This window comes from Poecilia mexicana, unplaced genomic scaffold, assembly GCF_051168715.1.
Source record: "Poecilia mexicana isolate PSO_F unplaced genomic scaffold, ASM5116871v1 scaffold_20, whole genome shotgun sequence".
In the NCBI taxonomy this organism is placed as follows: Eukaryota; Metazoa; Chordata; class Actinopteri; order Cyprinodontiformes; family Poeciliidae; genus Poecilia; species Poecilia mexicana.
The window spans coordinates 5,441,686-5,468,591 of NW_028263389.1; the positions used below are offsets into that span (position 1 = coordinate 5,441,686).

The 26,906-nt window shown below is 39.1% G+C and overlaps 1 protein-coding gene across 3 annotated transcripts in view; it reads right to left on the reverse strand.

The window, feature by feature from the left end:
* Nucleotides 1–26,906, reverse strand: part of col11a1a (collagen, type XI, alpha 1a) — a 100,919-nt gene that overhangs the window by 36,603 nt on the left and 37,410 nt on the right. For all 3 annotated transcript variants that reach the window (XM_015005677.2, XM_015005680.2, XM_088001199.1), the window contains 22 exons: nt 25,906–25,959; nt 24,612–24,656; nt 24,456–24,509; nt 24,319–24,363; nt 23,445–23,498; nt 22,441–22,485; nt 22,266–22,319; nt 20,137–20,181; nt 18,465–18,518; nt 18,326–18,370; nt 16,452–16,505; nt 15,800–15,907; nt 15,670–15,723; nt 14,268–14,321; nt 12,348–12,392; nt 12,195–12,248; nt 12,018–12,062; nt 9,113–9,166; nt 8,654–8,707; nt 3,894–3,947; nt 3,703–3,810; nt 959–1,048 (listed from right to left, as the gene is read on the reverse strand). In XM_015005677.2, coding sequence (XP_014861163.1) covers nt 959–1,048; nt 3,703–3,810; nt 3,894–3,947; nt 8,654–8,707; nt 9,113–9,166; nt 12,018–12,062; nt 12,195–12,248; nt 12,348–12,392; nt 14,268–14,321; nt 15,670–15,723; nt 15,800–15,907; nt 16,452–16,505; nt 18,326–18,370; nt 18,465–18,518; nt 20,137–20,181; nt 22,266–22,319; nt 22,441–22,485; nt 23,445–23,498; nt 24,319–24,363; nt 24,456–24,509; nt 24,612–24,656; nt 25,906–25,959 — 1,269 coding nt within the window. The remainder of the gene's footprint in view (nt 1–958; nt 1,049–3,702; nt 3,811–3,893; nt 3,948–8,653; nt 8,708–9,112; nt 9,167–12,017; nt 12,063–12,194; nt 12,249–12,347; nt 12,393–14,267; nt 14,322–15,669; nt 15,724–15,799; nt 15,908–16,451; nt 16,506–18,325; nt 18,371–18,464; nt 18,519–20,136; nt 20,182–22,265; nt 22,320–22,440; nt 22,486–23,444; nt 23,499–24,318; nt 24,364–24,455; nt 24,510–24,611; nt 24,657–25,905; nt 25,960–26,906) is intronic.

A 26,906-nucleotide genomic window follows, 5' to 3' on the forward strand; every position in this document is an offset into this window, starting at 1 on the left:
TCAGTAATTTCCACTTTTTACTTTTCCTTGAGTAAAAATATGTTGAAGTGTTGCTGCTCTCACTTGAGTACTAGTTTTGGGTTGCTCTTCCCATTTCTGCTCTCTGGATGAAGAAAAAGTTCAGAAGTCATCCAAATGTTGAACAGCCGTACTGCAAATGAGAGTAAATAATTCAAATCCATATTTCAGCCTCTGTGGTTGTGTGGCAAGAAAATAAAACATTGCACGGAGTGTGCTTTATTATATATATCTATCAAGGTCCAACATGTGTTTGCATGCATGCACGAGTGTTTGTATGTGTGTGCAACTCCCCAGTGAGCTCCAGAGCAGCACAAGGCAGTATGGGTAATGAGTTTCTGCAGACGGTGGCTGCGTGCTGGGCTAAATTACGATGGCAGGAAACAATCAGGCATGTCCTGCCGAGTTCGGATGACCTTGAGGAAATGCTTTGTTTCCCCGACAGTGTATCCGTCCCGCGCCACTCCAGTCTAATTGCCAACATTTTTGACTTAATTATTTATTTACTAAATAATGCATGCGGCAACAAAATGCCGCGCCTTCCAAAGCGCTGGCACTGACGAATGATGAAACAATAGACGTCCTTGAGTTAAACTGGGGAAAAGACTTTCAAAATAAGTCCCTAACAAATCCCAAATTCTCTAAAAAAAAAAAAAAAAGGAGGCCCATTATCCACTGCAGCGGTCCAAGCCGTGGATTCTGCGGCAGTGGAGCAGCGCAGGAGCAGCGCCTGTTCATTTGTTAGATGTCACTTCGGATTTCCTCCCACCGGATTGATTGCTGCGAGTGCATTCCAGGGCTGCTGCCTCTAATGAAGTGAACAGCTCCAGATAGGTGTGGGTTCATTTGTTATGTAGCTGTGGTCTATCACTTTCTACCAGCAGGCGCATGTGGAGAAAAACTGTGACGGATAGCTGCGGGTGAAGTATCCGGTTCTTACCGTGGCGCCGGGTAGACCTCTCTCTCCGGGGAAGCCACGAAGGCCCGGCGGACCGTCTTTACCAGAGGAGCCTTGTGGTCCAGGATCACCCTGCATACACAGAAATTGTTTTTTTTTAATTATTATTATTATTGTTCGCAAAGTATCAGAAAATCAGCTGAAATATGTCAAAAATGACTGGATGAACATTCCAGACTTAAATTGTGTTTTATAATGTCTTAATAAGAGAAAAGGAATCAAATATTAATATCAAAGTTTAAATGTTTTTTGCACATGAACGACAACTGTGAGCTATTATTAAGACAATGTCTGACAAAAGCTTCACAGAATCACTATCTGAAGAAAATTCCTTCAGCCACTTGTTTGGTTGTAAACAGTTGCTGCTTTTGATGACGTGGGTTTCTGCCCAGGGCGGCACAGATTGGGAGGGCGTAACAAAAAAATTAGCTGCCAGTTGTAGACAGAAGGAGTTTTTCATTTCATATTTGCATTAAGTGCTCACCATGGTGCAGAGGACTATTTTTTATTTTCTTAAACAGTTGAGATCGTCTTTGATCGTATCAGCTTCAGACGTCGACATATTTCAACTGGTGAGGATTCACAACAGGGAAATATGTAAAGTACAAATTAAATTTTTTAATTGTTTTATTGAATTAGTTTCAAAAGTTTATTTCTTTTTTGTTGCTGCAGCGGACTTTGGCATGGAGTCGACCTTAAAGTGGCTGGTGACTCATATGTGAGATCACAGTTTGTTTGGTTTTTGTTTTTCAACTGAGTCCCCAGAATAAAACAGGTAAAGTTTGTGCAAAACAACAAACCCAGAAAGTGGTCACTAATCATCAATAAATAAATAAATACATCTGTGTTGCGTTTGCCATTTCCTTTTTTACTGAACTAGATTCACAAAGCAAATTACACTAAATACATGTAGACCGGTTCAACAATGGGAGCAATTTGCATCGATTTTTATCAGGTCATAATTATTCTTATATTAACATTTTTAACCAAACTTCAAGACGAACATTTAACTTTAAGGAATAATGTCAGCTGAATGACGATTGATTCAGAAAAACCACACATTATTAAGGTTATACCTTTAGGAGAGAATAAAAGAAGTTGTCAGTTTATACCTCATTCACTCGCAATGAAATCAGAAAAACAACAAAAAAGGTGAAACGAGTTACATCTATTACCATTATAAAATATTCGATGGATCCAATCATAAGGCTTACGTTTGGTATTCTGCATAATTTCATATGGTTATTTTGAAAAGCTCATTTTAATCTAAAAACAAGTCTCATCGGAACGCATATCCAAATGTACCCGATGTAGGTTTAATGTAACTTCACGTTTTTTGTTTCCAGTAGTGAATTACTGTCGATATTATCTTTATTTATTTTGCTTCTGGTGCGTTTGAACTCAATTCTACTCACAAAAATCATCAAGTCCACAAAGATTCTATATTATGTCCTCCATGTCTAAACACTGACTGCACATCAACTAATGGCTTTGTACTTTCCAGCAGGAATAGAGGCGTACGTGTTTCAAAAGCACCAGGCGAACCCTAATGGCCCATTAGTGGCATTTACCTGAAGCGTGTATTATTTTCTATTCATCAGCGCTGCAGCAGCACAGTCAATGAAGAGGCATTACCAAATCTATCAGTGTTTTCACACAAACAGCCACGGTGTGAACATTCGGTCAATGAACATATAGAGGAAAAGATTTGGGCTGAAATGAAAACTCATTAACGCAATAAAGTATAAATATATATAAAAAACGGAAACCATTTCTTTCTCTACTGTTCATACATTCTCAATTAAAGTTTTTATTTTAACAGCTCTCTGGTATTTTGTTCCAAAGGGGAAAAAAAAAGTGCCAAAAAACTACTGCTTTTCTAAGCAATGATATTTGAATGAAGTGGAAAAAACTTCACCAAACTGCCAGTGTGTGTGTGTGTGTGTGTGTGTGTGTGTGTGTGTGTGTGTGTGTGTGTGTGTGTGTGCTTTGACTTTTATCTTCACACTGTGAAGCCCAGACCAGCGGGCCTGAGAGGTTTTAGATGATTTGGTCTCTGCTGCCAAGGCCTCGCCAAAGTGACACTGGCATACTGATGCACAGGTTTGAGCGAGGTGGGAGGGAAGCGGGGCGGCGGGTGGCTCGGGGTTTGGATTGAGCCGACAGACTCGATTAAGCTGTCCGCTCGGAGGAGACGGGGTGAAAATAAAAAAAAAAAGGAGCTCAGAGGGAGGCGGGCGGGTGGGCGGGGCCACGCTGGAGGCTCCTGACAATGAGGGGCTGGTCTCAGGTCTCTGGCTCTACTTTACAAAAAAAAAGAAAAAAAAGTGTTCTCCGGTGCTAATGGGCTCTTCTAAATCGCCAGACTGGGAACGACAGAGAGGGAATGGAAAGATCTGAGCTGCTTGCTGCATGAGCGGAAAGGAAAAGTGAGAATCTTGCATTTGATTTTGTCCGAATCTCTTTCTAGAGACGATACTCCAAAACACCCAGTTGTCCGTTGAGTGTTCGTGAGCCTAAGAGGTCATAAGTCTTTGGAAGTGTTCATAACATCTAAACTCAGTCACAGACTGAACAGTTTTCATTTTATTTGTCTGATCTCCTATGAAACACCCACCTGGCATCATCTAATATGAATTTCCAAATGTTCAGGCATCTTCCTTACATAGCTTTCATATTTATTGTTTGCGTATTTATAGTTTTAGTATTTTATGCCACAACCATACCTTGGCTCCCTCCTTGCCAGCAGCACCAGGAAGACCCTGCTCTCCAGGTGGGCCTGGGGGTCCAGGATGTCCTCGCTCACCAACAGGACCGGTCTCTCCAGTGGGTCCCTTAGATGATCACATGTTTAGATCATGACATTGGTCAAATTTTCTGATAACAAATAAATCTGTGGTTTGAAAATCTTTCTTACCTGAGGCCCGACGACACCTCCTGGTCCTGGTGGGCCAGTTTTTCCTTGGAAACCCTGAAATCAAAATGGATGTTGGTTTAATACGCTGTATGTTTGTTATACATTTAATATTGGCTTCTTAATTTTTGAAAACAACAACTCAATATGATTCAAATCTGCAAATAGCATAAGCAGTTTTTATTTCAAAACGTAAAAACAGAAAAGTTTGAAATTCATCTAACTCGATTTTAAGCAAAAAAACATGAAATAGCTAACAAGAGATGAAATGTTAACGTCATGCATGTTGGAAATAAGTAGATAAACTATTTAGACCTAAAAACCAATACATATGAACTAGATCAACTAAATGAGTTGAATTAGACCAGGATCACCTCCCTTAATCTGACATAAAGATGCATCAAAGTTTTGAAAGTACAGTTTTTCCATTATATGAAAAGAATCAAGATTAAATGACAAAATACACTGAGTTTCCTGAACTGACTCCAAACTATTTTAAACTATTTTAAATATGTTAAAATTAACATCAGCTGAATGTAGATGAAAACTGTGTTTTTTCTTGTGTAGGATTTGATGTTTTGCATTCAAAACAAAAAGCAAAACTGATGACAGAACATGTTTATGTTTCAATGTTAGATACATTATATTGGAGAGCCTCGTTTTCTTTTTTCCCCTCCATAAGGATCTCAACTGAGTTGGGGAAAAAAAACTCTGAAATCAGTTCAATGTTCAAGATTTTTCAGGATTCAGAGGGTTTTTGTTCTCTCTGGGTTGTTGAAAGCTAGATATTAAAAAATGTGGCTGCGAAATTAGCAAAGCAACGAGGAGATTTACTGAATGAACGTGATGTATCATACATGCAGCTTATGGAGTTCAGACTGACAGTAAAATCGTAAAAAAGTTGATAAAAGAAGAAAATTACACTTGACTAGACACTGAAAAAGACAAGAGTGCCTCTCAGGAGCAAAATGCATCAGCATTCGGGTCTAAACTCCACAACATTCCCAGTAATTGGGCAGAAATGGGCAATTTTGCTCATTCAGGTTCGCATTTTAATGGCATGACCACACAGTTAACTCAGGTCTTTCGCTAATTTCAAAGACCCTTGAAAACATACTGTGTTAAACAACCTCTTGCTAGGTAAATTTTTCCAAAAATGATCTCCTTTTGCTTGCTTTAATTTCTTTTCATAGTATTCTGATGTCTCCGAAACTTCTGGAGATTTTAAGCCATAAGGAAAACGCTACAACAATAAAAGCTCTGCTCAGGTGATAATTATGTTGCATATCTACAGGAAACCTTTCAAATCCAACGGTTTTCAGGAGCGCCGGCCCCACGAGAGCGCCGTGTAGTCTGGCGTCCCTAATTGATCTCAGAATCAAAGCAAAGGTCTGATCTCCTCCACGTCCCTCGAGTCGCATCTCAGGTGCTCTACAAAGAAGAAACCCTCCACTTCCTAATTAGGTGACTTCCTGAGGCACAGGATTAAATTTCACAGCGTCAGAGGAGCTGAACACAAACCTTTGCTTAGCTTTTCAGATTTTTATAAAAAAAATAAATTAATTAATTAAATGTGATGTGTCATTTTTGCTTCTGATTGACAATTATGCTCTAGTTTGTGTTGCCCTGTCACACAAAATACCAAAAAAAAAGAAAACGGAAAAAAGAAAAATCACATTTAGGTTTGTGTTCGTAACGTGACAGAAGTTTCTCTACTCAACAGGCGGTCTATCGTCAACACTAGTTGCGTTTCCATTTACCATATAATAATTGCACAAGTTGACATTTCGAAAATGAATTTAGCAATTTCCAAAAAAAAAAGAAAAAGAAAAAGTTTTGGGGGCAGGATGAGGTGGGGTTTTGGTTTATTTTGCAAAAGTGCAATGGGAATGTTTTTTTCCGCATCACACGACCCACAGGACCAAGATCTGGATGTTGCCTCTGGCGCAAATCACGAAGAAGAAGACGACGACAGGAAGTAGTTAGGGGATGATGGCTTGGCATCATTTTTACTGACTTATTGTGTGAACAAATGTATTCATGTGTGATTCTAATTGCCTTTCTTCTTTAATGGAAACACTGCAACTGGGAAATTGTGTTTTTTTTTTCTACGATAAGCGCTGCAATTCTCACACACAAACAGGATTCCACCAGTAAACACTTTAAAGATCCGCTTTGCTCTGAATCTCTGAGAATGACGAGGCTAAAGTGAAGTCGCTTAACTGTACTAACAGCTTCGAGCTCACACCGACTTCTTCATTTTGACTTTCACCTGACTTTTCCAGCTTGATGCGATCGCCCAGTCCCTCGGTTCTCAAATCCATAAGCAATTTTCAGAGGATAAGTTGATTTGAAACTTATCATCCTAAAACCAGAGAGAGATTTAGATCCGGGCGCTCAGGAAGCCAATCCCAGCTGACGCGCGGTGAGTCCCCGGGCTTATTGATCACAATACTTTGTCATTCAGGGTGATGTATTATTCAATGAAGCGCCTCCAGGTCAACGGCGTCGCAGAGGAGACGCGGGCGTCGACGCTTGATTTGCACTTCCTGAAATCCGGATTGTTTTGCTCGGATCGGGCGTCTTTATTGCCGTGATCCATTTTCATATTGGATGCTCGTGTCGCCTGTTCGCCGGGACGTAAATCTGCAGCCCTTAACGCCGCTTAGGAGTCGATCGTTACGGCTCGAGGCGTGGCGGGCGGAGGGAAGAGCTCGCTTGTTGTGCCCCCCGTTATCTACAGGGAAGGGGACAGGTGGAAGCGGAAGCTCTAATAACGGGGTTGACGATCCGTCAGGCCCGCAGTGAAATTTATCGTCCTCAGAGACTCGTCGAGCAAAGGTTCACTGACGCATACTAAGTGCAGGGATCGAAGATGAGAGCAGGGGGAATGCAGCAATTGCAAGATGGGATCGAATCAGGATTTTTTTTTTCTTCCTTTCCAGTGGGGTAATTCTTATACAGTAGTCCTTGGGACATTCCTGATGTGTCAGTGCAGCTTTACTTGAGATTTAGTAAAGATATTAGTCATTAGGGGCAAACAGGGACTGCTGGAGGAAGCTGCAGCGAATCCATGTTAAACAGTGCAGCAGTTTTCAGGTTACTTTTATCTTAAGGATGGGAGTTCTGCTAAGCAATACACAGCATCAACATATATATATATATATATATATATATATATATATATATATATATATATATATATATATATATATGTAAGCGAGCCGTGTTGACGAGTAAAAAAAACTCTTCTGATGTATTCACACAATTTCACATGAAATAATTACAGTACACTGCAAAACAAAAACAAAAATCGTATCCAGTATTTCCGGTCTAGTTTCCAGCGCAAATATCTTGATACATTTGAAAAGACAAAACTAACTTACATGCAACTTTTCAGCAAGACTCCAGAGTGTGTTTTAAGGCAATATTTCATTAATATTAATAAGAAAACAATAACTAGATCCACTGACAGATTATTTCCAATGTTATGAGTGAAATAATCTGCCAGTCAAACTAGTACTTTATCATCGATATTAAGGGTATATTTATTTAAAAGGAGCTATTACATCTTGTTGAAAAGTTATTTGTAAGTTATTTTTGTCTTACTCCAGGTGTAATAATAATATATTTGCTCTTAAAACGAGACCAAAAATACTTGATAGGATTTTGTGTATTTGCAGAGTAGAAACTCGTCTAACGGTGAGTTCTGGGGATATTTTTACCTCTTATTTGGATGTGGTAGAAAGATAAACTTTTTTTTATTGTTTCCATAACTGGGTCAAATCTAGAAATGTAGACATTTTTTTTTGTCACCAACAAACATCTGCATTTGTTGAATGTCATGTTCTCTCATCTTTCCCATTTTGAAGAGCGGCTGAGAGAAATGCGCCTCTGATGCAGGTCAGCTTCTAATACCACCAAACAGAAAATCTACTAAAACCTACAAGCGTAAAGTACATAATGTTTCACAAAATAGCTGAAATGCCCCTTTAAGAACGTAAACTAACAAGGCCACGATGTTCAGATTCAGTTTCGCTCAAAAACAAAACATTTTTTGGGCAGAAAAATGTAAAACTTTGTTTTTTGAAAATGCTGTATCTCTTAAGTGTGTCCACCTTTTAACCAAGCTTTGTTGAATCACCTTTTGATTCGATTCCAGCAATCAGTTTTCTTCCGTTCACATCTGCCATCATTTATAGTGAATCTGATGAACCTGAAGTAAAGTTCAGTTGTTTTTTTGTGATATTCCTGACATTTACTCATTTCGCTAAAAACACAGTTGCCACAGCATCAAACATAATGGTAAGGTACAAAGGTAGCAGTCAGGAGAAGGATACAACACTTACAATTAAATTTCACCTGCATGTACTTCATATAAGTTACTAATGACGATTTTTTTAAAATCTATTTTTTCCTCAACATTCTTTTTCTCAAACTAAAATCAAAAACAACATAAATTTAAATGTTGACAGAAAATTATGCGGCTGCAATAAAAGATACATTTTTATAATTTGTTTTACCCTGGTGCCAATAAATGTGGAGAGTCCACATTTATAGAGAGCCTCCTTTGATAATAATAATAATAAATGAATATTTCAACAATAAGCTCTATCATATACTGAATCAGATTTATTCTGCAGTTGAGATGTGTGAAAAAGAGAGTAAATCTTTGCAATAAATGCATTTACAAATAATGAGATGATTCATATTTTGGACTGAGTGATTGAAAGATTCCCGTTCTGTTGTGCTCCTGTCCTCACCGTCTCTCCACGCTGTCCAGGGTGTCCGGGAAGCCCGTCCTTTCCAGGTGGTCCCTGTCGGAGAAAAATAAAAACACTAATAACTACAACATTATTGACCATCATATTATTTACAAATCAATACTGGTAGCACAAAAGCCTGTCTGCTCAGATTCTTATAACTATCTGTTTGCGGTTTCTATTTATTATTCAGAAACGACAAATGTCTAGACTTCCCCAAGTTCTATAATTGTAAAAAAAAGAAATAAATTATCACTTGTTTCCTGTCTGAACTGAAATGTGAGAGAACCTTCATGAATGCCACTTGAGGTTCTCCAAATAGTTCTCCGTCTGAATCAAGCCTAATGTGCGTTTGGAGTTGAAATAGTGACGGACGGTTAAGACTCAGAACCTGGAAGAGACGCTAATCCAGAGTTCCTGTCGGAGCCTCTCATGTGAAACCAGAGAAGAGTTACTCACAGGGGGGCCCTTTGGTCCAGGGAAGCCCACTGGCCCCTGAGGTCCTTGAGGTCCCTGCAACCAGCAAGAAGAAATCCTATTAAACTGCAGAAACTACACGGTATTTAATATGGGTTGGTGCAAAAACTGGGAAAACTGCTGAGTGGATCATAACTAATCCAACCAAACATTTTGTAAAGCAAATAAAATCTGCACAATTAATCGACAAAAATCTTTTCTCACTGATTTACGCTGTAGTGGAATCTCATTTGGTGTTTTTCTGAGTGATAAAATAATTTTTTTCTTTTGCTTTCTTTCATACAACGTATGAGAAGCAATTACAAGTTACCTTGAATATGGTAGTATATTGTTTTCTGGCTTTGTACACTTAAACATATATATATAAAACTAGACTGTAATAAAGCTTGCAAAAATAAAGTCATCTCATTTCCTCTTTCATCAAGCCCTGACATAGAAATATATTTGATAACACTGAACTAGACCACATAATAGTTTACTTGCTAATAACAAAGACTCCATGTTACCTTCAGTGTTTCGCAAACGCAGCGTGTCCCTTACATTTCTTCACATCTCGTCATGTTATAACCTCAAACTTTGACTATATTTTACATGACAGAATAGTGCATAACTGTGAATTGTCCTCTCTACCCTGATGCTATTAAATAAGATCAGTTAATATTCATTCATAAGTAAAATTATTACTTAGTTTTTCCACGTTGTGTATGATCTGTCATCAAAAACACCAAAGCAAAACACAAAAAGTTTAAAGTTATAAAGTGACAAAATGCGGAAAAGATCAAGCAAACCGTTTTCTGCATCTCTTTAAATATCAAAAACATAACTGTAGTAAGTCTAATACTAAAAGATAAAAAAAAAAGAAATTGCTGCAATTCTTGCAATATATTTTTGTTTCTCTATATGCAAAAAAAATAATCTAACATTTCCAAAGAGAACAGAGATTTTACAGAACGCTTGAGTCAAACAAAACAGACTTTGATCTTTGCGATCCAAAAATCGGCAAAAACGAGCTAAATATCGTCTTTGCCGTCGACTCCGTTTTTATTCACTTGTTCTGTGGTTGTGCATACAAAAGATGTTTAAAAAAAACCTCTCCGTTTCAAGTCAAGAGGGTCTAAGCGGTCAGGACTGAGGCGTTTATGACCTTCCGGTTTAGCCAAGTGAAATGTCACATCACTGAATCTCAGACTTGCCCTCCGCCCACAGAGGATCGCAGGGCTGAAAAGGTTGATGGCTGCCTATCAGCATCTGCAAATCGGAATCACCAGAAGTGTCATATCAAGCTGCGCTCTTTGGGAAGTTTTAAAGAGCTTCGGGGAAAAACATTTTTCTTTTAAATTAACAGAAGAAAAAGTCTTTTTTTTTTTTTTTTTTTAGAAACTAGGCTTTGAATGTTGAAGATTTGTTGGTTTACAAGCTAACTTTAAACAGGAGTAAATAAAAGATTACATTTTACTACACAAAGGGGTATCACAAGACTTGAGGCGAAATATTAGGAGATAATCCTGAAGAGAAATCCAATTCACCTCGTTCACCAACAACAATAGCTACCAATTTGACTCTTCTAAACGAAGGCGCTTTCACAGAGTAAAAAAGACCTTCAGCATTTTGGTCTCTGGCCTGCGTGAGTTTGAATTCATTCTAGCTTGCAGAGTTTTTAAGAACGACTCCTTCTCCTCTCTGTCTCTGCACTAAAAATGCAAATGCGGACACAAACGAAGAATGTGCTGCAGCTGATTTATCAGTTAAAGCTGCTCCTTTGTGGCTTTTGTCTCCAGATTCACGTCGGAATGTCACATTTCCTCTGCTAAGGAGCGAATTCAAAGAGCGCCAGAACAACGCTGGAAATTCAAGAAGGAAAAAAAACATTCTCTGAAAGTTATTAAATACGGCGCACCACTGCTGGGAGACTTTTATTGTGCAGCAACTTTAACTTTCCTGCTGAGTTGGGTCACCCTGGGCTGAAATGTTTAGACTGGGAGCGTTTTCATTTCTTGGAGAAATACACTTTATTACAGCACTGGGAATACAACTGCTGGGATTTGGATTAAAGAAAATGTCAGGAAACAAACAAAAAAAAAATGGATGTAGAAAGCGTAGAACATAAAGACCTGACCTCAAGGATCAATTTAATTGATTTAGTTAAATTCTTTATTATTTTAATAATATTTCTCATGGATATTAAATCTGTGAGAAATACCAAAAGGAAAAAAATAAATGTGCTACTGTAGTGTGCAACATATTCAGATTCATTTTTATTAAACGTTTTAAAATGAAAAACTTTCAGGAAAATCAATATCAATTAATTTTGCACCTGATCAGTAATGATTGGAACTTAAAAATCCAGAACCAGAAAACAAACCGTACGTGGGTTGACATCAAGATGGTTTTTTTAGTTTCGAAAACTCAGTTTGCTTTCTTTCTGTCTATTTAAAAGGGGTCTTGAAAATGGGGTACAGAAGGTTTAATAAAGTTCTGGAAAGAAACCCGGGACGTCGACACACTTGGTGCCCCAGCCAGAGCCACACACTCTGACCGGCGGCTTCACGGAGACGTTAAGGCAGGCAGACAGATGGCAGCCGGGGGCTCCAGCTCAGCGGCCTGCAAATGTCACATTCTGAGTGTCGCCACCATGTTGTAGGACTAAGACATCAGGTTAGCACTAAAATCAGACCAAATGATGAGAACAAACAGAGGAAATCGTACCGGTAGCACAAAGCAGATGGCACATCAGCCCCAGATGCCTCTGTACGGAGAAGCTAAACTAGTTTTCATTGGCTGATTGATTGATTCTGTAGTAAGTGTGTATTAATGCACGCTGAGACTTACTGCATTATTTTTGCATCTTGGATTATACGGACACGAAACACACGTGTAGAGGACTTACTCTCTCGCCAGGCGGGCCAGGGGGGCCGTCGTTTCCTGCTGTTCCCTGAAACACACAGCACAGCATCACTGCAGCTCAATATGAACTTATTTCTGATGGGCTTCAGCTGGAGGATAAAATACTTCACAGAAGTTTTGGACTCCGTGAAACAATCATGTTTTGTTGCGGCGGGTTTACCTTGGGACCGGGTTTGCCTGTTAGACCTCTGGCTCCTCGAGCACCACGAGGCCCCTAAAGAGAGGAAGAGAAACTGTTGGTTAATATGATGTCTTTGCCGTTTTCAGATTGTTTGATGGTCGATAAATAAATCATCGAGGGACGAGGACAAACCGTTGGACCTCTTTGTCCTCTAGGACCAGGTTTCCCAGCAATGCCCTGTTGGACAGCCAAAAGGAAACAGTTTTATAAGGTTTGTCTTTGTTCTGCGCGTTCTCCTGATATTTCCTAGACAAGGATCGATATCATTACAGTGCTGTAGAGAAAACCTTGAGGATTTGCGCCACTGTCTAAAGCAAAAGTCTGGTTTTATTTCTTAACACAGACATTAAACAGAAATCAGTCATTGTCAGGGCATTGCATCGGATTCAAATAACTTTAACGCCAAAGGGAGTAGAAGTGGGATTTTTTTCTTTTTGTTTGTTTAATCAGGATGCTGTTTAAAAATGCCAACAATACGGTGGCTCACGTTGCAGGGAAGTGGTGTGTGGGTGGAGCTGCTGAGAGGACTGCAGAGTTTACAGACAAGAGCAAAGACAGTGAAATAAAATAAAATCATTCTATTCCACTTGTTTTCCTGTTTCTGCACGCCAAGTCAATTTTACATCAATGCCAAAACGACATGCAGTGCCGTCAAAAGTTTTGAAAAATAATGAATTTGTTGTGCTGTTCAGATCTGGAGAGGAGTAGGAGAAGAAATCCTGCCTCATCTATTTTAACTACCAGCTGCTATTCATCAGAAAAATAAGCAACACAAGTCTATGCCTCACTTTAGAATAAAAATAAGCTAATAATGCTTCCTCTGTTGTTTCTACAAAATATGCTAAAGCAATTATCTGTGGCCGGGCTGCAGGTTGATTTGTTTATATGGAGTCAGTCCCCAAGGTTTCGACTAAAACACAAATATTTTGTAGCTTAGCCTAAGATTATTTGATGTATTTCTACTGTTTTTGTGAAGAACACATAAAACCTTTTATTAGCCTTGCAGGCTATTAGAACCAAACTCATCAAAATGTAAGTTGGAGTCTGCATTTGGAGCGTTAACATCTTCGTACAGGATGTGAACTTTTGAGCTAAATTCCATCCATTATCTTCTCATTTCTGCTCTTATTTTTTATTTTTTTGCCAAGCGGTTTGCAGTTGGCTCTCTAGACATTATTTTCTAGATGTTTCCAGCCAGTTAAAAAAGAAGAATTTCAACAAGGAAATAATTCTTGCACCAAACTTCTGAGGTCCATGTTGATATTTCTGGTAGATTTGCAGCTGGTATTGATTTTTTTTTTTTTATATGAAATTGTTGTTTTTTATTATTAGCAGCGGTTCTTCTTATAAGATTGTTGTCCAAACATCCAAGCAAGCTCTGCACTGGTGGCAACACAGCTCAATAAGAAACTGTCTTGATTCTAGACATCATTAAAGCCATCTTCACTGCAGCTGAACATCCCACCATAAAGATTTTTTTGCTTTTACCTGCTATATTCATAGTCGGGTCTTTTTTGTGCAACCGTTGCTGAATGCTGTTACCTCAGGGACAAAGCTAACACAATCACCAATGATGTAACGGTGTTCGTGTTTCTCATGTAATGACAACGTGCAGAAAGCAGACCACAGTCCTATAATGTTGCTATAATGTATCTGCTTGGTAAAAGTCTATAGAAACTCCTTAATAGATCACTTTGCACCATTTCTTATTCTTCACAGTTTGTAGCAATTGAAAACAGGAAAAAAGCTCTGCTAACCCTTAAACATTGGGTTACAACTCAAAAGTGACATCAAAGAGTTTGGTGCTCTCTTAAAAGATCAAATTAAAACCTGTCTCCTGAATTTGATCTGAAATGAAACCCAAAGTCGTGAGAACAAGCTCAGCCTCGGGGCTCCATAACCGTTTCCAAATCAGTCGTTCTCTCGCCCAACGTGGCGTTTGCTGTAGCTTTATTTGACAAAAATGCCTTCATGGTGGAACAAATTTTATGCTACACATGGTAAGTGAGTTTTTTATGTCTCCGGCGTTACGGGTGTGTGTTTCCCCCTTACCCGTGCTCCTTTCTCGCCGTTGGCTCCAGGGAAGCCAGGGAATCCACTCGAGCCCTGTCAAAAATCAGAGGGAGATATCACGAAGGCACATGAGGCTTCATGGGTCACCGCATACATGACAATAAGGGATTATGTTGTATTCATCTGCTGAGATGATAGATATCTTTCTCAGTGTTCCACTGTTGGCGCTGAGCTTCCCTGTGTCAGACTCTTAAAGCGGCAAATGTAAAACTTGCAACGTTCGTGAGAAAAATGCTTTTTTTTTTCCCTCTAATTTGTTCAAGTTAATGCATTGTATTAAAAGCTATAGAGGAGGATATGTCTTAGTCGCAATGTTTAATCTTAAGGAGAACATCCTCCTAAAACAGGACAACACTATGTGGATTCAGACGATTTATTTTTCTGGGTCTTTTCCAGCTCAGTGAACACACCATGCTGCTACAGTCCAGCTGACAACAACACTCCTCAATGAGGACCGAACAAGACTCAAAGGTGGCTCTTTCCAGTATCAACGACGTCTTTGGAAATGAAGTCAGAGGAAGCGCAGAGATGTAGGAAGCCATTTACGAGAAAACACAACATCACTATGCGGCAGCGGTTTTTTTCAGCCTAAGAGAGAGCCAAACTTAGGCTGATAACAGGAAGACTGGGTGGAGCTTAGCAAAGGCTTTTTTTAAAAAAAATCTTCCTCAGTCTTCTACTTCATTTGCCTATGAAACATGCTGGATTAGAAAATGTTGCTAACCTTTTTGGAGATCTGAGATGGAAGGTAACTAGTATTTACATTCTACAGGGATTTCACTACAGGAGACCAATGCTAACTGTGCTAAATGTGCTAACTGCTAATGATAGCTGAGGTGCTGAAAACAGTTTAAGACTACATAAAAGCTCAAAAATAAGATATCAGAAATTAGCCACAAATTTGTGAATGTTGTATTTCTTGTCCAAACACTGAGCATGAAAAAGCTATAAAACACAAAGCTGTTTTATTCATACCTTGTGCAGAAAAGCCTATTTATAAGTGTCATTTACTAATGTATCTGTGAAGGTTATGTTATTAAAGTCAAACCAATCAAAACTTTCCTTTACACTAAATGTTAAGAACTCGCCATTTAGCAAGTGCTTGTTTGTAATCCCCCGTCTAATAATCAGTCATTTTTATAGAAAATATATATTTTTACTCTCAGACAAGGCCGTTTATTGAATCAGGTAATTCTCTCCTACTTACGGCTCGCATTTCACATAAACTGCTGAAATGTCTCACCTTGAAATGCATTCCTAGGTGTAAAAATATAACTCTATATGAACAAGATTAAAGATAGTCTGCACAATGGCTGCTAGGACGCACTGTGATGTTTTATCAGGTATGATGCTTCTCGTGTTGAAAGTAGCTCGTATTTACCTTTGGTCCCTGTCGTCCGGGATAACCTGGCAATCCTGGGACACCAAGTTTACCCTGGGACACATCGACAAGGTGAGCAAGAGCAAAAGTCCAACTTAGATAAGGCCAGAAAGATAAGAGTTTTCTTTACTTTCTCTCCTGCTGGACCGAGAGGCCCCGACTCTCCGTTGGGGCCAGCTCTGCCTTTAGGTCCCTCAGGACCGTCCTCTCCACGGGACCCAGGCATGCCAATTTCACCCTGCCATCCATGAAAAATTATATATATAAAATGTTCAAATGAGTGTTTCAATGTACAGAGGAAAGTGAATGTTTGACCTATGAAGTTCACAGTAAAAACACAGAATCTTACCAAGTATTTATCCTCTATTTTTAGTGCAAATCTTTGTACTAAATTTTTTTTTTCAAAACTAACTTATAAGTAACTTTTCAGGAATATATAAATGGTTGTAAGTTAAAAAAAAAATCCTTAATATTGGTTAAAAATAAATAAATAAAAATAAAATACTAGCTCCACCGGGATTTTATTTAACTTATAACAAGATATTTCCCCCATATTACAAGTGAAATAATCTTCCAGTGGAACTAGTACTTTTTCATCAATATTAAGGAATCATTGACTTAAAAAAAGCTCCTTTGTCTTGCTGAAAAGTTACAAGCAAGTTAGTTTAGTCTTATGTCAAGTGTACCAAGACATTTGCACTAGAAAGTGGACCAATGCACTTGGTAGGATTCTGTTTTTGCTGTGTGGAGGGAAAAAAAGATGTTTTATTCAAGCTCCTCACCCGGTCACCTTTGATTCCCATGTCTCCTTTAAAACCTGGGAAACCGTCCTCGCCCTAAGAGAAACAAATATTTGGTCATTTCTTTAAAATACTGATGAATAAATAAAAGAGTTTATAAACACCGAAAAGGTCTGAGCTAGCTAACACTTCCCTACATTTCCCAATTCCTAATGGGCAACGGAGGACTAGAGCTGCCATCTGGTGGCCAGATAGTGGAATAGCACATCCAAAAAAATCCATTTACTGTTCCTTTTTCTCATATACTTAATACCAAATACTGTTAACATCAAGGTCTGTCTGTCTGTCTATCACGATATAGGTGACGTGTGAATATTAAAGGGAAAACTCGTCTCTTTGACACCTTTTCTTTCTTCCTTCTTTGACCTCTTGTGTTCCAGCAGGACCTGATGCATAATGCAGAGCCGAACATGTTTTTGCCACTACCCTGCATCCGGACTGGATACATACTTCAAGTAATGCGCATCGTTTATTCATACATTTTTCTCCTCAAGGTCTGTTTTCTTTCCCCCCCCTCATCATTAATAATTCAGACCAAAAATCAGACAAATGCCTGCCACTGCAGTGGGAACAAGTCCCTTGAGTCAGATAATAGATTTTTGTTTCATATATATAGTGCTGCATAACTGTACTGATCCTGAATAATGAAGTTGGTTTAAACTCCGGCACAGATTGTGGCGTCTGGTGACCAGAGTGGCACTGACGGCCGAGTTTCTCTGTCAGCAGAAGCTTTTCAGCAGGACGGCTTCACATCCAGCCGTGAGTGACTGAGAGTCACTTCAAAGCGAGGCTCGGCCCCCCTCTGAGGACGCCTATCGACTGACCGCTGCGTTGTGTTCAGCCTGCGCCGAGCATCCACTTCAGCTCAGGAGAGTCAAAACAAAGTCGACAGGGAGACGGTGGCAGCTTCAGACAGAATGTCTGTGACATGAATGCATTCACAGCTGGTTCTCAAACTTTTTACACCTCCTCTGCGGTTTTCACTGTCACTCTTCGCTGTCCGTTGCATCGAGACTGAAAAACTGGACAGGTATGAAAACTGGACAGCACCAGGACCTGACATGATCCATGCCTACTGGCTGAAGAAACTCACTGCCCTCCATGAGCGACTGGCAGCCCAAATGAGCCAGCTGCTACAAAATGGGACTCACCCTGAATGGTTAACTGAAGGGCGCACAATCCTAGGATCCATCAAAGGGTTCAGTCCCATCCAACTATCGTCCAATAACCTGTCTCTCTACAACATGGAAGCTCATGTCAGGCATCATAGCGGCTAAGATAAGCGGGCACATGGATAAATACATGAGCACGGCACAGAAGGGCATCGGCATAAACAGCAGAGGAGCCAAACACCAACTCCTTGTAGACCACACAGTCGCCCGAGACTGTAAAACCCGACACACCAACCTGTGCACCGCTTGGGTTGATTACAAGAAAACCTATGACTCAATGCCACATACCTGGATCATTGAATGCTTAGAGATGTACAACATCAATAGGACTCTAAGAGCCTTCATTGCAAGAAAAGAAAGAGACCACCCACAGAGGGTGAGAAGGGAATTTTTATTTTTATGTAAAAAGAAAAAGAAAATCCAGATTTTTCCAGATGCACTTTTTCAGAGTTTTCAGTCAGTGTATATATGAAAACTATAGACAGGAAGGAGGGAGAGACTGAAGAAAGAAAGAAGGAAGTAAGGAAGGAAGAAAGAGTGGGAGGAATGGAGAAAGGAAGGAAGTAAAAATATTTTTTATACTCGTGTTTTTTTCAGATTCTGAAATGTTTGTTTAGGTTTTGCGTTGGAGCCCTGTATATGAAAGTCTGCACTCTGACCCAGGAGACCAAACTGGCTCTTTACCTTCTCTCCTTTTGATCCCTTCAGCCCACGAACTCCGTCGGCCCCCTGTTGGTCAGGAACCAAACGGGGAGAATTAAAACCCAGCACAAAACCAAAATGACGAATTTCTAATGAAAACCATTCACTAAAACAATCCTACCTTCACACCCCGGGGGCCAGGATAACCGAGAGGACCCTGAGGACCCAGTGGACCCTACAGCAACATCATATTTTAGTGATAGCTCAATGTGTCATAAACCAAAACTCTAGTATTGCTTTTTAAAATAACGAAGTTTCAAGAGATCATTACATTTACACAAAAATGCTAAAAGCTAATTATTTTCTTACCTACTAACATGGAAGTATAGAATGCTATACATTTTAATGTAAAAAGTCCAAAAGGTAAATTAGGAAACAGCTTTTAGAAACAATTTTTAACCCATATTTACATCAAAGCTACACAAGAGTCTCAATAGACTACAATATTACATACTCTAATTGTGAAATCAAGAAAAAAAATTCATGAAACTTTCAAAGCCATACTAGAAAATCAATAGCTAGTAAATAGTAAGTACTGATCTACTTACTTACTAGAAAGTGAAAACTTTTTTACAGCATCTACTATTAAATAACTGAAGTCGTCCCTCAATCAGGCACAACATTATGTCATTATGTCGACTGACAGAGGAAGAAGTTAATATTCATCATTTCTCCATTGGGGCCCTGGTTGTCGTATGACATATAAGAGACAGGAAGTGAGCGTTTTATCGTCATAGTTGATGAGTTGGAAGCAGGACAAATGGGACATTTTACGAGTTTGAGCAAGTTTGACCGACTTGAACATTTTTGGGTGTTCCCGTCCTCCAGTAGTTATTATCTGGCAAGAAGGGGTCCGAGGTAGGAACAGTGGCAAACCGGCAACACCGGCCATGGTTCGTTGACGAATGTGGGAAGCGAAGGCATGTCCACGTAGTCGGATTCAACAGAGGAGGATACACAGTGTGGTCTGCTTCTTTCCAGACTGCAGAGTCGGGGTGCATTTGTTGACCCCGGTCTGCCTCTGAAGTTGTTGTATATAATAGGCTCATGAGAATCAGAACTGTACCACTAATCAATAGAAGGAGTTTGCCTGGTATGGTGAATGAAGTTGTCTTTTACATCACACAGGAACTCATGGCACTGAAGGGAGACAGTAGCTTTGGGCAATGTTGTGCTGGTAACCCTTAGCAATCCATGTTGACGTTGCCTTGACCCTTAACTATGCTTCCTCATGACTCTTGGCTTTTTCGGCAGACTAATCCATCCCGTCAGGAAGCAAAAATGTTTCAAGAATAGTTTGAGGAGAATGACGATGAGTTGAGGAAATGACTTGGCCTTCAAATACATCAGATTTCAATCTACTAGAGCGTCTCTGGGACGTGAAAGAAAGCAAGTCCAACTCGCGGAGGCCCCACCTCACAGATTATAGGATTGAAAGAAATCTTAGCTAACATTTCTGGGTTAGCACTGGAAGGGTTCAGTGGAGTTCATTGCCTTACCAAGTCAGGGTTCAATACCCTATCAGGCAGATATTAATAGTGATAAGGATGATTGTATTATATTCAAAGAACAACACTGCCTGGATTGAAAGACAACCTGTGGGTTGTCTTTCAATCCACAGGTGGTCAGATCAATATCTTTGATGTTAGAAAGTCAATAGAATGAGACTCTACTGCGTGACGCTGATGTTTGTAATTTGCTAACAGATTGGAAACCGATCTTCTATTTGACAAAGGAAGGGGGTTTGTGCCTTTATATTGATTTATGTACACTATTTAATTTGAAAACATTACCTGAGAACCTTTCTCTCCAGGTGGACCCTCCTTACCAGGATGACCCTGTGAAAAAGTGCCAGACCAGTCAGAAAAGACTCGCTTCAATAATGTTATTCAGTAAAGCGCTGAACACAGTGACTTGTGACCAAACTTCTTATGCAGCAGCTCCTCAGAACTATCTGAGACACACATGAGTTGGTATTGCCACCAGCAGGAAGTCTTTGAGCTGCACTGAATATCTGCTGCAGATGGCCAGCAAAGCAAAACGTGGTTCCATGGGCCAGATCAAGGCCAAATACTGCAGAATGCATGAATAAAACATCACTTTTTTCTTTTTTGTCCTTTTCAAGCTTCGGTTTTATGAACAGGACGTTTGAACGTGTGTGTGAGGGGTCATTTTTCCCAAGTGCAACTGTGGCTCAGTGACGCTTAAATCGCTACTTTTAATAGCAATAAGTGATTAATTTTTAGAGGGTAACTAGCTGGTGTGATGAAGCTTCCTGCTACACCAGAAAAAGCTTCAGCTGTGAGGAACCACCGGCAACTTGTTATTCGCGGTGTGACGTGGAGGCGGAGAGCTGTAAGTCAGGGAGCTCTCTGGCCCCGAGGGCAGCTGAGGGTGTTTGCCTCTTCGGCCGACGACTCGGTGCAACAACAGGTCTGGATAACAAAGCCCACAGGCGCTTTGCTGCTGCTGTGAAAAAAACCTTGAGAGGTTTCAGAGGCACGGGCCAAAAGGTTTGCCGTTTATTGTGAACCAAAGAAGAAGATGTATATTCTGTCTGTGTATTTCTTCATTGAATAGCAAGGATGATGTTTTCTTTACAGTCCAAACTGAATAAATATGACATCCAGCATCACTCGCTTGCATTGTAGCAAGTGTCTGCCGTGATTTCTGTCATTTAAAAACTTTACTTGACTTTTTCTCTATAGAAATGAACGGAAGAAGCTTTAAAATTATGTCAAGCGTTCTTCTAAGGTCAACTATTTCCACTTACTTTGAGCTAGAACAAAAACAGTAATGGGTTACAGGACATCAGGCTCTTTTACTCATTTTCCAGCTATTTCTTCCAGTAGCATTGCTGCAGACAAAACAAATTTGCAATCCAGCAGCTGTTTGAATGTTTACCTCTGTGCAGATTTAAACTACTTTAGCAGATTTAGAAAATGTTCTACTTTATTTCAGCTTTTTCAGCTAATTTGTGCTAATCCATTCATTTAACAGCATTAAGACTTTGTTCCAGTTTAATCCAGTCTGCATAAACTTTATGCTGCAAACTGTAAAATGTCGAACTACAACAGATGCAAGATTTTCAGACTGAATCGATTAATTGACAATAGAACAAAAATGTGGATCCTAGAAATCTTTTTTTCATAATATGATGGGAAGTATCAAATGGAGCCATTCTAGAAATCTTTTTTTCATAATATGATGGGAAGTATCAAATGGAGCCATTCTAGAAATCTTTTTTTCATAATATGATGGGAAGTATCAAATGGAGCCATTAATTGCTTCTTCTTAAATAAGGTTAAAAATATCAACAGCCACACTGGTCCAAAGAAATATTAAGATATAAAGCTAAAAAAAAAAGTGACAAAGCTAAAATCCTGCTTAATTTTCTGAACTGCAGCATCATTTTTTAAAAAGAAGCAGGAAAAAAGCTTTATCTCTAAATTTTACACATTTGTTCCTTTTTTTCTGTATTAAAAATGGATTTTAATGATTTTTAAAATAGTTTCCTCTAACTTTTTTGTATTACTATTATTTTACACAGGATTCTAACTTGTTTGAGAACAAGGATGTTTCTCAACACAGCAGCTACGAATGCATCTTGATAAACTTTTTTCTTCCACTCAATTTTCCATCAGTGAACGAGTCCTTCCCATGACTGTTAAGTCCATTCGGTGACAAAAACATTTTTATTTTAATTAAATTTGATTTGTATTTTATGATATTTTAGCCAGGATTTCACAAGATGTAAGCAATACCCATCAAAATTAAACAGAGATTCAAATTTTGAACTAAATTAACGTTTTATTGACATTCTAATTTACTGTGATGGACCTATACAGTGGAGGAAGACGCCATCTTAAAGAAGTGATGCGTATTTGTGCAGTAACAATATACGTATTAGGTGAGCACTCACAGGAGGCCCGTCAGCTCCAGGCAATCCAGGAAGTCCCGACCTGCCCTGAGGTCCCTGTAGGAGGAAGAGACGAACAGGATTTTAAAAAAGAAGACGAAGAAAACCGGTGCAGTAAACTGCAACAACGCAAGAAAACTTAAAGCTAAATCGATTTGAATAAGAAAAGAAAACCTACTTTTTCTCCAGGTGGTCCGATCGGACCTTGAGGACCTGGGAGACCCTACAAAACAAGATACACTTAATAAATAAATATCTGTGTAGCATCAACAAACACTCAAACCCACAAACACAAGCTGAGTAAACCGAGGAGTTTGTTGGCGCTGTAAATAGAGGAGCTGCTACTGAACTATCAGGCTGCGTGTGTGTGTGTGTGTGTGTGTGTGTGCGTGCGTGCGTGTGTGTGTGTGTGTGTGTATGTGGGCAGATTTGCATTCGGTTTGTGGAAGAGAACACATTTAAATATTTGTGGACGTGCTCCCATGTGTGCAGCTGATGCCTGCTGGTGTTTATACATCGGGGCACCAACAGGTGGAGCAGCTGAGCAGGAGCCAGCAAACCAGACACAGAGAAATCCTACCAGGAACTTTTGGTGTAGTAGTTTCTAGTGTAAATATCTTAATACACTTGAAATAAGGCAAAACTAACAAGTAACCTTTCAGAAAGATATAGGAGCTTCTTTTCAGAAAATAATTCCTTAAGATTAAAAAAAAAAAAACTTGTTCTACTGGCATATTATTTCACTTATATCATGGGAAAAGTGAAATAATCTGAAAGTATACCTAGTAATTTTTATTAATATCATGGAATTACTAACTTAAAACAAGCTCATTTATCTTGCTGGAAAACTACCTTCACATTAGTTTTGACTAATTTCAAGTGCACTAAAATATTTGCACAAAGTAGACCCAACATATTTGGTAAGATTTTGTGTTTTTTTGCAGTGCCAGAATAAAAACATTTAGCTTCCATATATGTGGGTAGGGATAAATTATTGTAACAAAAACATGGTAAACTAAACTTAAAAAAAAAAACATATTTATTTAAAAACTGCAAATGCTAAAGCGTTATATAATGTAAATGAGATTGTTGTGTATAGAATAAATTACATTGATTTGTAATTTGCCGTCTTGTATGTGCAGCTGCACAGCATGTTTTCTGGTGTGCGTTTGATTCGTTCACCTGTGTTCCAGGGATTCCCTGCTGACCCGGTGGACCCGGTTCCCCTTGAGGTCCCTTAAAGAAACAGATTGACACTGATCAGGTTTGAATATTGACCTGATATGTGTTTGCATTAGCACCAGGACGAGTCCAGCTCTGCTTTGTAAAAAGAAAGGAAGAATTTAAAAAAGAAACAAGAAATGGAAGCAAAAACCAAAGAAAAAAAATTAAATAAATTCTGAATTTAGAAAGAAAGAAATGCAAAATGAAATGTGATGGTAAGTACAAATAAATACACAATATGAAATGTCTTTTAAAAAACAATTAAATAAACAAGGAAACGTAATAAGGAAATAAGGAACAATAGATATGTTAATACTTTTGAAAAAGATGAGCAAATATTAACTTCTGTTAAAATATAAAAACAAATAAGGTGGGAAGTTCTTATTAAATGCAGTAATTGCCACAATTTATTCATTTATTTCTGTTTCTTGCCAATTTTTTTAAATGAATGCAAAAGACATCAGATTTATGTAGCAGTTTTCACCCCTCAATGGCTTCATAAAGTTGCTTTACAGTAAAAATAATATCAGAATCTGTCTCCCGTGTGCCGCCGTGCTGATCACAGTCGGGTCACATTTGCGTCTTTTTGTTCATTTTTATCCTCTAATTTCATCTGCTCTGCCTCGGAGCTGCTTCGAGGTGCTGGACTGACCTTTCACCCCACAGCTGTGCATCCTGCAGGCATTTTTAAAACCCGGTCACATACGGCCCAATCTGAACCAAAAGTCCAGAACCCTTTGACGTTTGCAGCCCCGGGAGCTGATAAGGGAACATTTGAGTGTGTTTACTGAGAGGAGGCTGTGTGTGTGTGTGTGTGCGCGAATGTGTGTACCATGTTGCCTTTGGGACCCGGTGGCCCGTCCACTCCAGCAACGCCCTGAGGAGAGGAGATAAGAAAACGATTTGTCATATCAACTACAGGAAGTGGGTTATCGGAGGAGGGAGGACGATGACAGTCACGGTACGCACCGGCACTCCGGGGGGTCCTGGAGGACCGCGAGGTCCCAGCAGACCTCTGGGCCCCTACAAATCAACCGAAGAAAAAGAAAAATAACACAAAGAGTTGGAATAAAATTATTAGATCCAGTACATGTCAACGTTTTGTAAGGATGATGCGACTCTTACGCTCTCTCCAGCTAACCCTCTGGGCCCAATCTCTCCGTCTTCACCCTTTGGAAAGAAAAGGATGAATATTTTTTTAAAATGCTGCAGGTATGTAACCTACCACGACATGTAACCTGTTAGCAACCTGCGATGTAAAAGAAACTTCATTAAAACCGCATTTTGTACTAAAACGCATCTGGAATCGTTTCACCTTAAATGACATGCAGCTTAATACTGAAGGTTCTGGGTATTTTTGAGTGACTAAAGGTCCAAAAGTTTGGCATTTATTGGTAAAAGTTTCAGTTTACCTGCACATAGAATCTACAACATGAAACACATTTAACGATCAGGATGAACACAAACAGCTTGTGTTTGTTCATTACATGATGTGCCTTTTTATTATGTTAGCACTTTTAATAAAGAGCTATGTCCTCATTTTGTAAAAATCCGTAAAGCGGCGGAAGGTATTACAGAAAACGTGCAGCGATGTAATAAAAATCAACCTTCGAAATGTTGTGAGACATTGTTAAAAGTGCATTATGTAATAATTGACCAAAATGAAAAAACATTATTACATAAAGTGGAAGACAGTATTGCAAAGCGTGTAAAACAACGTGATAAAATGGACCTTCTGAAAGGAGCAAAACATCGTAAAACCGCATTATGTAATAATCGGAGAAGAAAAGGTCATCAAACCCTTAATGCATCTTGTTGTCCTGATGCCACATTGATGCTTTAATTAAATTACAAAGTGTTGGAGGTAGCTCTTTTTTTTTTTTTTTTTTTTTAGAAATGATGACGTTATAATATGATAAACCATCACAAACCGTTTGTTTGTTAATAAGAACGACCATGTTGTAGATTTTATACGCACTTTAATTGAAACTTTGGTCGATAAATTACAAACTTTTGGTCGTTTCGTCGCCTTTTCAGACTCGTAACCAGAACCTGCGGTGCTAGTATGTCGTTCCAGGCAAAACAATTCAAGTCAATTGGTACATAATGTGGTTTTAGTAAGTTTTATTACATTCTGAACCCTGATTTTACTACATAACGCGGAGTGACACTCCCTTTAAATCAGGCGGAGATCTAATCTGAGCCTGTGACAGCTTTGTGGTGGATGCGGTGTGGCAGTTTAGGGTATTTAGTTGGAGGGGTGGAAAGGTCAAACACAAACACTCCTCGATTTATAGTGTCCTCCGTGTGTGTGTGTGTGTTGCCTGAGGGTGCAGCACAGCTGATTTAAACAAAGTTGTCGCCTCCGTTAGAGGTGGGGGGGAAACGTTAAGGGTTCCAACACAGGCGGCGTACTCACTCTCTGTCCATCCTCTCCTGGGGCTCCTGCTGGTCCCATCGGCCCCGGCTCACCCTGCGAACCACGGCAGACTGGTTCAGTTTTCATATACCGATTACCATAACGTTGGCTCGGCTTTCTACATTCGCTGAAACTCAAAGTTGCTCTCGTGCAGGAGAGCCCTGCGGCATTCGGGTTTGTCTCATTGTCAGTTTGGGCAGCATCAAAATCATAAAGGCGCTCGAAACGGCCGGTTGGGGCGCGATGCAGCGACAAGACCACTTATTAACAAACCGAACTGAAAACAAAAAAAAGATTAAATGTGTTAATTTGTCGTAATTTAAGATAATAATCATAAAAAGACTAGAATAAAGTCAAAATAATATAAGAACTAAGTTGTAATATGAAAATAAAATCATGATATCGTGACTTTATTCTCGTATTATTTTGACTTTATTCTCATACAACTTTGTTCTCGTGATAACATGAATGTTTTTCTCAAAATGTCATGATTTTATTCTCATAATTTTACTTCTCCAACTTCTTAGCGTGGCAGTAATACTTGTAAATTTCCATTGCAATTTTGAATTTGACATTTTTAACTTCTATAAAAGACCTTGTTAAACGTGACCGTATAAAAAGTGCTTATCAAATGAAAACTGAACTGTTGATCACAGAGTTACATATTTGTTCAGTCATTCATTATTTTGTTGAAGGTTTTCTATTCATGCACTTTTGTCCATCTAATGTTTGCTAACACCGTTTGTGTCTACATTCGAAAACACATTTCCCTTTGTACTTTTTAATAAACTGTTATAATGTATCTATTTTTACTATGATATCTGCAGGTCTTGAAACTGATTCAATAAACTGTAGTAAGAAATAAATTAAATCACAGCCGATGTGGGATAAGCAGATCGACTGATACCCTCTGAAACTATTGACTTGGCTTCTTTGCTCCACTTTGATTTCATCTTTTCACGCGTTCTGATTAATGCGGGTCAATGAGTGGAATAGAGATC